Source organism: Martes martes (genome assembly GCF_963455335.1).
Source record: "Martes martes genome assembly, chromosome: 11".
In the NCBI taxonomy this organism is placed as follows: domain Eukaryota; kingdom Metazoa; phylum Chordata; class Mammalia; order Carnivora; family Mustelidae; genus Martes; species Martes martes.
This window is the reverse complement of record NC_137899.1, coordinates 84489607-84501759: the sequence shown is the minus strand read 5'-3', so window position 1 is coordinate 84501759 and position 12153 is coordinate 84489607. Positions and strand designations below refer to the sequence as shown.

The 12153-nt window shown below is 40.1% G+C and overlaps 1 protein-coding gene across 2 annotated transcripts in view; it reads right to left on the bottom strand.

Annotated features, from left to right (window-relative positions):
• The window catches only part of SND1 (staphylococcal nuclease and tudor domain containing 1), a 413629-nt gene that overhangs the window by 351425 nt on the left and 50051 nt on the right, over positions 1 to 12153 (bottom strand). For both annotated transcript variants that reach the window (XM_080819055.1, XM_080819056.1), the window contains exon 10: positions 1029 to 1142. In XM_080819055.1, the coding sequence (XP_080675181.1) occupies positions 1029 to 1142 (114 nt within the window). The remainder of the gene's footprint in view (positions 1 to 1028; positions 1143 to 12153) is intronic.

The following is a 12153-nucleotide window of genomic DNA, read 5'->3' as shown; positions in this document are numbered from 1 at the left end:
ATGATATTTTTATTTTACTCTTATGGGCTGTCTGTAAACTCTCATGCAAATGAAAACAGGGCATGAATCTCAACTTGTAAACGCACCAAGACACGTATACGTGCAAAACATCAGAAAAGCAAATATCCTGTCTTTAGAACTACAAAAGGGATAAATTACAGCATGGAGGACTAATGTCAACCACGCTGTGCTTAATTTCTGAAAACTAGCCAAACACCCGCCTGTGGCACTGGCTCTCACAGTGGGCCCAGTTCTACAACCAGTTCCACCTGTAGTGACCAGAGGGTAAAAAATAAGAGTTGGAAAGAAGTCTGTAAAAGCAAGATATAACCAAACAAATTCAAGAAAAATTTTAATCCCTATCTCCAACCTCTCGTAACAATGGAAAGGACGAGAAAATTTAAAACAAAACTGTTGCAACTACGAACTCCCAGTTTTGATTCTAAGCATTCTCAAAATTGATATACCCCCAATCATATACGTTGGTTAGACAAGCAACTTCGCTGCCAAAAGATCCAACAAATAGCACAAAACAATGTAACTAATAATCACCCTTACCACTTGCAACAGATAAGCAAGTGACCCCAGAGAATATGTATACCAAGATTCATTTCTTCCTGGAATAAAACATATGGAACTTTCAAATCAAAACGACCAGGCCTTATAATCATACACGTGAGATACAGATACTTCTCTCTTCATTCTCAAAGAAGTAAAATCTTGTTAATAAATAAAACTTAACCGCTGTCCTTAACCATTGCCCATCTATCCCAGCCCTAACTCCTCTCAAACCCCTTAGGGAGTAATGCCAGCAATGCCTGCCCAAGACGAAGCAGAGCAGTGAGTGTGGTTCAAGGGAAACTGACACCTGCCCAACGATAGGCTGCAGAGATTAGGAAGCAATACCCTGGAGATTTAAAATATTGTCTTTTAGCATTCTCACACCTATGTACTATGTTTAAGTAAGTATTCTCCAGCATCTTCCCTTCGGTTTTTTTAAAGAGGCTCCGCTGCCTCCCTATTCTCACCTGCGTGTTTTCCCCTTCCAGCCTCGGTGGTCGGATACTGGACAGGTGGATGGTCTTGTAGTCACCAGAGTTCAGTTTCACAACAATGGCATCTGCATTCAGCACCTGCATCACCTGTTGGCACAAGGCAAAAATGCTTAAACCTGCTCCAATGGCCCAAACCTCCCAACACATATGGTAAGGAGCAAGACCCACCATAGTCATAGGGAGAAAAGTCAGATCAACAGCCATTTGGGGGTAGATCTAATATCATCCTTCACGGTGCAACGATGTTGGAGCAAACAATGCTATAATTATCAGTCCCCAAAGACCTTGTTATGATTTCTCAATGAGGCAGCATAAAAATGATCTTTTTTATCTTTTGCCCTGACCAAAACTTGTGGTTAACTACAAAGCCTACTGGACATCTAGTCTCTCTGTTATTCAAGATATTCCTTGAAACAGGTTCTAAACTAAAATCAAATCCCTAGCTCAGTATGAATCTAGGAAAAGAGGCAAGGGCTGGATTAGAAGACATCAGCACCAAATGAGAACCAAAATAGGATGCCCCAAAAGAGAGCAGAAAAATCAAAGACAAGTGAAGGGCAAAAAGAGCTGTCATCATATTGTGGAAAAGGAAAGGCTCAGCTGTTAATCTCAGGGCAGAAACATTATATTGCTAAGATTACTTTAATTACTCTGAAAGCCAACTCTTCAGAGCACTACTATGGGCAACTTTGTTTTAGACCCCAATATCGGTAACACTGGAGCCCACTCTCAGCGAAAGAAGATTAAGTTCCACTCTTGGATAACCTACAAGAATATCTATTCAAAGAGCAAAGGCACAAATATCCCTCTGTGGAGGTTATTAGAACATTCCACCAATGCGTACAGAAGGAAAATGCAATGAAACTACCTAGGACCACATCGGGGTTATAACTAGAACCCATAATTCATCTATCAGTCTACAATTCATTCGATTATATTCAGAGGCTGTTGTTACAAGGCTGTTTGGGTTTTTGGTTTTTTGGTTTTTTTTTTTTTAAACAAGTAATACTTTTCTACAAGGTAGCTATTGACTACAAATCACCGTCACCATCCCCTTTGTCTGCAGAATCAAAACCAACTCTCCCAGGCTTCAATCAGGCCCCATCAGGAGCCAACAGGCAGCTGAACAAACTACAGGGTCAGCTGCCACAGTGAGGGCACACTCGCAAAATTCCCCTTCTCTTTCATGTGAGAAACAAAAGGAGCTAGACTCTTCTTTGCTCTGGTGGATATCATACTGATAAGTACCCTGTAAGAGCCGTCACTAATAATTTCCTGGAAGGCTTCACATCTTTTAAAACAGAATACACCCATTTACTTGCAGGCTCTTCCAAAAATGGCTATTCTCTACCTTTTCCAAAGAACCAGCCAACCACACACCAAAAAGAGTAAAGACTGATTGAAGCGACAATGTGAAGGATGAACAAAAACCAAAAGCAAGTGAGAAATTATACGTGACAGGAAATAGCAGGAAAAAAGTGCCATAAGAGAGAATGAATGAAAAAAGAACGAGGACAGTTGGAATCCAGCTGTAGTCCATAGAAGGCTAACTATATGGCTGGCAGATGGGAAGATATCCCTGGGTTTTACCACCGTAAGTAATGGGAAGCAAGTGTAGGGAAAAACAGGCCAGTGACCAGAAGAGTAATGAAAGGTCTGAGAAGGAACGGTGTAGATGAGGAGAGTGGGTACTTTTAATTTTCAAATACATAAGGTTAACCTGCAAACCTCAACATGGCGAAAGACCAGTCTCAAATAGCTGTTGCCATTCTGCTTTAACCTTTTTGATAGGTCTGAGAATAGCAAAAGCTAAACACTAAAACCCAGACAGCCAGAACCCAAAACTTACCTGGCCAGAAAAAACTGGTGAAGTCCAAGGGCAATGAAAAGATCTGTGGTCACGTGTGGACCACAAGGTCAGGGCTGGTTACCTGGGTATGGCTGGTAAGAAAGTCTACCAGACCCCCGAGAGCAAAGAATAATCACACAGAACTTAAAAACAGCCCAGAAGGTATAATCAAAACTACAGACTCACCAACTGAGAGAAAAGGAGTACATCTTGTTCCCATTACCATCTAGGCACATTAATGCCAAGCAAAAATGCCCACCACAGTGGCATCTTCCTCCTACTCCCTAAAGATATCAGTAGTGGCTTGGACAACCTGAACAAAAAAGAAAGACCACAGCTAATAATTTCTCTATCCTTCAAAATCCCATATTTGGGTAAAAGGAGAAGCATCATAAACTGGATACAAAACTTTCGCGGGGTGACGTATCCATGATACAGGCTATTCTGCTAGCCTACCTTCAAACCAAAGAGAAGAAAAATTCCACAAAGCCATACCAAGCAAAACACCACTACAGCAAATCAATACTGCTCCTCCCTCAAAGGATAAGACCATCATCTTGAATGTACACACCTCCCAGTATTTTGAAATCTTAGCAATGGACAGAGCTATACATTCTTCTCACACCAAAACTGTTATTAAATTATCAAGTGCCAAAAACATAGGGAAATTCCCATAATCGAGACATGAGAAATACCTAGATATTCTCCACTCCCTCGTCATGCTCAGAGAATAAAACCAGGGAAAGCACCGTAGTGCTCACACCTTCACCCCCTGATTATAGAATGCGAAGATCTGAGCATACCCCTGTGACAAGTTACTGGTATTCGTCACCCCTTAGAATGTGTTAGCAGCAGCAGCAGCAAATGGATTCTTCGAGCTGTAAATTTCAGACCTCAGCAGCAGACTCTCTGCTCGGCATCTCCCTGATTAGAAACCTCCTCTTCAGGAACTGCACACTCTGACGCTGGCAACCTAACAAGGCTCGGCCTTCTGATGAAGAGGTGTATGGTGAGTGCGTGTGTGTGTCAACGTGTGTATGTAAGTGGGGTTTATGACTTTTTATTCCTCTCTAAATTGTGTCATTACTGTCCAGAGAACAAGCAGCTCCTGAGCAGAGACACGGAAGAAGCAATAAAATAGTGGTTATAGTCGCATACTGTGCAATAAGTAAAATGCAGAGTGGATTACTGCTCAGAGCCTGCTCATCAGCACCGTTGCAGACCACATTTCCAACCGTGCTATATCTTATGGTGCCCTCACCAGGGTAAGTCTCTGTATGCCCACGTCACTCGCTCTCTCCGCAAGCTAACAGATCCCCTATACACACCTACCAAACCACACACTCCAGGAGATAACCTAAGGGACGGGGCTTCTGCACAGCAGAAGTCACTAGCTGGATTCACAATACAAGCCCTAAATCCAATTTCTCCATTTCCTGAAGCCCAACTGTAAAAGGAAAAATGAGTGCCTTAATGATGATGAGTGTAGGCTAAGGGCTGCCACAAGTCAAGAGAAGTGCAGAGTTCTGTCAGGGGCAAGGGACATCCATTCCCAACTCTGGCCTGCTGCCACACTCCCCATCTGCAGAGTCCATCCACAGTGCTCACTGGGAGGCCAAGGGCAGCTTCCTAAACCTCTGCAGCATATATAAAATGAGCAAAAAGAGCCATCAACAGTTTCCTGCGCTAAGGAGATCCTTAGAATAGCTCCCCAGATGCAACTACCAATACTCCCAAAGCTGCCTAAATTATCAGTGCTGGACAAAAATAAAAGTACCATCAGCACACTCGGGGCTTCTCTGGGTGCCACCAAGGAGTGCCCTTGATGGGGCCACTGGGAATGGGACACCAAATACCCTTATTACTGTCTGAAATCATGACACCCAGCTGCTTCTCCTGCTCCCTAAGGCTGTGTGCTAGGTCTCTTCTCCCCCAAGCTAACCATGGAAACACTACTGAAGCAGCACCGGAAGTGGGTAAAAAGGGAGTACACCGTAACTGTTACAGCAATGGCCTGGAGCCACCCCCAGAAGGGTACCGCAGTCATCCTGTACTGCTGGCAAAAGATGAAGCCCAGCAATGTCTTGATGCACATAATTCCAGGCACCTTAGCATGAGTAAGCAGACTAGTTGGTAAGAAGTACTTGAAAAGAAACCAGGCATCAGATGAATCCGAACAGATGGGGCACCCTACAACATACCCTACCAGCACTCTGCAAAACTGTCACAGTCATCAAAAGCAAAGAAAGTCCAAGAGACTACCACATCCAAAAGGAGCCTGACAAGACATGACAACTTAATTTAGTGTGCTATGGTAGATGAGATTCTGGAACAGAAAAACAGACTGGAGAAAAACTAAGGAAATCTGACTAAAGAAAAGACTTCATTTGATAATAACGTATCAATATTGGTACACTAATTATAATAAATGTACCATACCCGTGTCAGGTTATAGAAAAAACTAGGAGGGCAGTGGTAATGTGGGAACTCTGTACCATCTGCTCAATTTTTCTGTGAATCTAAAACTGTTCTAAAAAATAAAATCTCAATGGAAAAAAACAAGTAGGTATTTTTTACAAATCTCTTCTAATTCAACTTTATATTTTTATCAGCAAATCAGTTTACTGTAACTTAAGCTACAAACCAAGTCTCGATCTCTCTCGTCTCTTGATGCACAGGTGCAGAGGCCACCTTCCTAACCAAACCATCCCCAGAACTTCCTCTTCACCTGAAAGCCGTATGGCAGAAGTCTAGGAAATAGCTAGTATTTTTTATTTTTGTTCTCTCCACATTACCAAATGCAAATACAATGGAAAGTCTAGATAATACCAAAAATATTAAAAGGTGGCTTTTCTTAAAAACCATCTCAAAGAAGCATATGACAATGAACTCCACTCAGAGCTATGACTAAAAGCACAGCAAAAAATGATGAGGGCCAAACCAAGTCGGTCTTAGAATCCACTGCATGCATCCATGAAGAACTTTAACCTGACCTCCAAAACTGCACATGACCACCAAGTCCCGACAGCTGACTACTTAAGGTAATCTTCCAGACAGCGCCCTAGATGGTAAGCTCCTTGAAAGCAGGAAGCACTTCTCATTCTTCCGTGCCTTCTCAAAGCAGAGGGGCTCTGCTTGTTTAGGCATCACTTGGTACTGAGAACCAAGCAAGAGGCCTCTAAGCAGGCAAGGCAGTGAGAAGACTCCACCTCCTGAAAACATGCTGTCACTCCCCAGCCCTCCCACCACCCCTGAGTGTTATTCAGGTCTGTAAAATCTGCAAGGCCCAAGAATCCAGCAGCAGGGACAGGGAAGCCAAGCCACGTGCTCAGGGGACCATATGGCTACAAACAGCACAGATCAGCTAAAACGCCACAGGGAAGGCAGGCAGGAAACTGGCAAGCCACGACAGGCACAAAAGTCTCAAGCAGGCTCAGCTAATCGCTGTGAAGTGAACATGCTTCTCTGCTAACCTGGAGAGACAAGAAGAGCCCTCCCTTGCATATCCTTCCTTAAGAAGTGCAACTATTTAAGCAGAAGATGGAAAGCATTCTTTCAGCAGGCTGCATGTACCAAGGCAATACTCTGTTGGTTTCAAGTTGCTCAGAAGTGACACTCTTGGCCCGCATGTCTCATCCACAGCATCAGTTCCAGAAATCACCTACAGAGCCCAAGACGCACCCAGTTCAAGAGTTCGTAGGTTATCTTCTGCAGGCTTTTTCAGGCTATTTAGCTGATCCCTGTACAATAGTTTCTAGGACACAGGGCAGGTGAGTGCTAAAGAGAGAGCCATTATTTGTTCCGGCCTTACAGTCCTATGAGCCTCGGAGCAGAATCCTTCAGTAAAAACTTGTAGGACTGTCAGATTAGGTTTGTGATGTCCTAGGGTACCTTAGGACCCTTTTAGGTTTCCTTGAAAAAGCAGCATTAGTATTTTTTAATTTTTTTTAAAGATTTATTCATTTGAGAGAAAGAGAGAAAGAGGGAACACAAGCAGGGGGAGAGGCAGACTCTACTGAGCTGGGAGCCAGATATGAGGCTTAATCCCAGAACCTAGAGATCATGATCTGAGTCAAAGGCAGACGCTTAACCACATGAGCCACGCACATGAGCCACGCAGGCGCCACAAAGGTAGCATTAGTATTAACAGACATTTTGTATCAGGTAAAAGGATTACAAAATAGCAGTTGGGTTCTAGGTTATGAAAAGAAATGCAGATCATTTTTTTTCCTTTTGGATGTAATGTGGATATCCCATGGTCTACAACAGGGGATAGCAAACAATGACCCAAGGGCGATCTAGCCCACTGCCTACTGTTGTGAATAAAGTTTTACTGGAACACAACCATGCCTATTCATCTACATAATATCTACAGCCTATTTTCTTGCTATGGTAGCAGAGTCAAGTAGTTGCAACAGAGACACATGTCCCACAAAACATAATGTATTTACTATATGGTACCTTAAGAAAAAGTGGGTCCACCTGTGTTCTATAACATATTAGAAAATGAACACACGTAGGACTACACATGGTTAACACTCTTAGAAAGCTATTTGGCAAATGTGCTCTAAAACATTCCTGTGGAAATAAATGCCATTTACATAGAGATTTATGCCATTTTCTGAATAATGGAAAAATTATACACTATATGAATATCAACCTATTGGGGACTGGTTACATAAATTATGCAGTCTTACAATGAAACATTATGAACAAACTAAAGCAAGCTCAAACATTGACTCTGGCACCCTCCCTAAATACCTTTAAACAAAAATAAATGGATTTGGGCTGGGGGGATAAGTCCAATAGGATAAAGATAATGGAAGAGAAGAAAATGACAACAAAACACTGGAAGCTAGAAAGCAGATGGATGAGTAGTAACAGACTCCACAGAAGCTGAATCCTGGCTAGTGATAAGAAAACATAATAGCCAATCAGATTTATACTGCAAACTTCCTCCACCTGCCAAGACAAAGAAACTGTCAAATCAGGAATCTCAAGTAGAGATGAAAATGGGACCAAAACCTACGATTGGATTTCTGGATCTACACCATAAACCCCATATACAAGTTCACTGCTTTTAACCCAGTGTTCAAGACCTCATCCTTAAATAAGAGAGATAAGCAAGGATCACCAGCTATCTCATACCAAAAAAAAAGGGGGGGGGGGGGCAAAATAACCAAAGAGAATTAAAAACAACTTGGAAAATACATACTATGCAGGGAAAAGAAATTTTTCAAAAAATTATAATTAATTCCTCTGAAAGCTAACAGATGATATTTCATCTCTGAAACAAGTGATATTACTATTAAAAAATAACAAGAGAAAACAGACACATAAATCAACAGAATGGAATAAAGAGCTCAGAAATAAACTCGTGCTATATGGTCAATTAATCTACAACAAAGAAAGAAAGAATATACAATACAGAAAAGACAGTCTCTTCAGTAAATGGTGCTGGGAAAATTGGACAGTAACATGCAAAAGAATGAAACCGAGTCACTTTCTTACATCAGACACAAAAATAAACTAAAAATGGATTAAAGACCTAACTGTACGACCTGAAAGTATAAAACTTCTAAAAGAAAACATGGGCAGTAATCTCTTGGTCATCGACCTTAGCAATATTTTACTCTGGATCTGTGTCCTCAGGCAAGGGAAACAAGAGCAAAACATAAACTACTGGGACTACATCAAGCTAAAAAGCTTTTGGACAGCAAAGGAAATCATCAAAAATGAAAAGGCTACTGAACAGAAGATATTCACAAATGAAGTATCTGTTGATAAGGGGTTAATATCCAAAATATATAAAGAACTCCATAGAACACCACCAAAAAACAATCTAATTTAAAAACAGACAGAGGACTTGGAACAGGCATTTCTCCAAAGAAGACATACAGATGGCCAACAGACATGAAAAGATGCTCAACCTCACTCATCACCAGGAAAATACAAATCAAAACCACAATGAGATATCACCTCACACCTGTCAGAATGGCTAGTATCAAAAAGAAGAAGTGTTGGTGAGGATGCAGAGGAAAGGGAGCCCTCACGCATTAGTGGTGGGAATATAAATTGGTGCAGCCACTGCAGAAAACAGGATGGAGGTTCCTTAAAAAAACAAAAAAGAAAGAAAGAAAGAAAGATCATACTCAAAGAAAACAAAAACACTAATTTGAAAAGATACATGCACCCCTATGTTTATTGCAGCTTTATAACAGCCAAGATACGGAAGCAACCTAACCACTGATAGATGAATGGATAAAGAAGATGTGGTATGTACAGACACACACATATACACACACACACAGAGGAATATTACTCCACCTTAAAAAGTGAAATCATGCCATGTATAACAACATGGATGAACCTAGGGGATATCATGCTAAGTGAAATAAGTCAGACAGAAAAAAACAAATACCAGAGGGTTTCACTTACACATGGAATCTTAAGAAAACAGAAAAACACAATGGGTGAACATGCAACCAAATAAAATGAAAGACTCATAAATACAGAGGACAAGTTGGTGGTCGCTAGAAGGGGGTGGGGGTTGAGGGAAATGGTGAAAGCAAAATAGGTAAAGAGGTTTTAAAATAAATAATGAAGATGAAAAGTACAGCATAGGAAATACAGTCAGTGATTACAAAATAGCTTCGTATGATGACGGATCGTAACTACTCTTATGGAAAGCACTGTATAATGTATAGAATCATCAAATCACTATGTTATATACCTGAAACTAATATAATGCTACATGCCAACTACGTTTCAATAAAAATAAATAAAAGTAACAAAGAACAACAACAACAAAAAGCAAGCTCTTAAAATACAGTATCAAAAATGAAATACTCAGTAGCAGGGCCAAAAGATAAATATTAAAAAATTTAGAAAGAACAAGAGATGAAAAACAGGAGGGAAAAATTAGAAGACCAGTCAACAAAGTCAAACATCTGCTAGAAAACACCAGAGAAACTTGTTGGAAATCAACAACGAAAAACAGTTGAAGTTCCCAGACAAAAGAACTAAGAATTAAAAAGCATACTATGCTCCCACATGGATAAACACAGTACTCCATTATGAAACTTCAGTATAAAAAAAGAATATGTCAAGACTTCACAGAAAGAAAAAAAATCATATAAGGATGAGGAATCAGAATGGTATCAGACTTCTTAAAAAACAAAACAAAACAACAACAACAAAAAACTCCCAATAGCTAAATGACAGTAGAGCAATACCTTCACAATTCTGAAGGAAAATAATTTCTAACATAAAATTCTGTATCCAGCTAAACATTTGATCAAGTATAATTACAAAATAGACATGAAAAGTCCCAAAACATTTACCTGCCAAGCACTCTTCCCAAGAAGCTAGAGAATGTGTGCCACCGAAATAAAGCAGTAAATTATAAAGAAGCCATGGGATCCAGCAAACATAGCTCCAACCCAGAGTAAGGCAAAGAAAACCCCAGGAAAATGGTGAAGATATCCAAAGATGACAGCTCTATAACAATGAAAAAAGAAGAACAAAAGAACTAGTCCAGATTGGTACAGGTCACAAGGCTCCTGAAAAGTACTAATGAAAAAGATAAAAATAACAGGCTGAATCAATGTCTTAAGAAGAGATTTACAGAGGTAGAGTCTGGGGGTCAAATTATTAAGTACATAAAAAATACACAAACTTTTATTAAAATTATTAAATGCAGGGTAAACAAAAAGTTCTGTAGAAAATGAAATGTAACCATAAAATATCATATGGCTTGGTGGTAATTAGCATTTACAGTAAAGATTGGACGAGAATTAGGATACAGTCCTATTAGAAGGATTAGGGAAAAGTACATGCACACCCATGTGAATCCTCATCTTCCATGATATGCAGGAAAAGGGTCATACCTAACACTGGAAAGTTAAGAAAGAGTGATATAATCATTTTATTCAAAGATACAGATCAGCCAAGAATTGAGGCTGCCTAAAGGGACCGGGAAAATGGACTAATACATTTAATATGCCCACAGAGTTCTTTAAATTTTTATGCATTAAAAAATAAAAACTTACCAACTTGAAAATTATACACAAAAGAATACAGGTCAGTACTACTCAAAAGTGGCTGCCAGTCTGCAATGAGAGAAGGAGCTTGTACCAGAACATAAATCAACTACATCACTGAGAACATTGCTGACGTTTTTTTCGGGAGCAAGTTTTTCTTGATGAAAGAAGCAATGCCTTGATTTACATTCTGGCTCAAGCTCCTTATATTCTATCAAGGCACTCTGAGTAGGACTGGTAGAGATAAAGGGTCAGCACACTCTTCTGTACAGGGCCTGAGAGCAAACATCTTAGGCTTTGCAGGCTATATAGTCTCTGTCACAACTACTCACCCCTGCCACTGTAACACAAAAACAGCTATAGACAACATGTAAACAAACAAAACCGTGGCCATGATCTAATTTATTCATGACACTGATATTTAAATGTCATACCATTTTCATGTAAAACCCATCTTTTTTCTATATAAAACCCATCCATACTTCACAGGCCATACAAAACAAGTAGTGGGCCAGACTTGGGCCATGGGCCACAGTCTGCCAACCCTGGGACAGACAGTATAAACTTTTTTTTAAAAAACCGCTGTGTGACAGTAGTTTCATCTAGTTTGAGAGTTTTTTCTTCTCCTTTTTATGCTTTTCTCCTATTTAAAAGAATAATAGTGATGCTGAAGAATATCTAAAATTCAGGAAGTTTTAAAACCACTTATCTACCTACAAATACATCTCTCTCTCTCTGCTCTCTGAGCAGGCCTACATCCAAATGACCTAAATTTATATTAAAGATACTACAGGAAAATGGCTATTCCCCATAATCCTTAGATGGTTTTTAGAGGCAATTTCCTCTATTCCACCATTTTAACAAACAGAACTTCATCATCATGAAAAAAAGCCTCACTCTGTTTTAAAACAGAACACACATATCCTGGAATCCTAGATTTAAAGAGGAAATGTGCCAGCTCTTTTCTAGTTATCAATGAAGTCATATTTAAGAAAAATACAAAGCTCGAGAGTCAATCATCTAATCTTTTTAATTTCTTCCTTCAGCAATGCATTCGAGTTCCCCCAATGACCAAAGGCTCAAAATCCTCCAAAATCTTCTGGGTTTCTCTATAAACTCAGTTTCAACTGGAAAGGGGCCAGGAGGGACAGTATAAGATAACAGGACCCCCCTAAGCCTCATCTACATCACTAATATCACAGCCTCT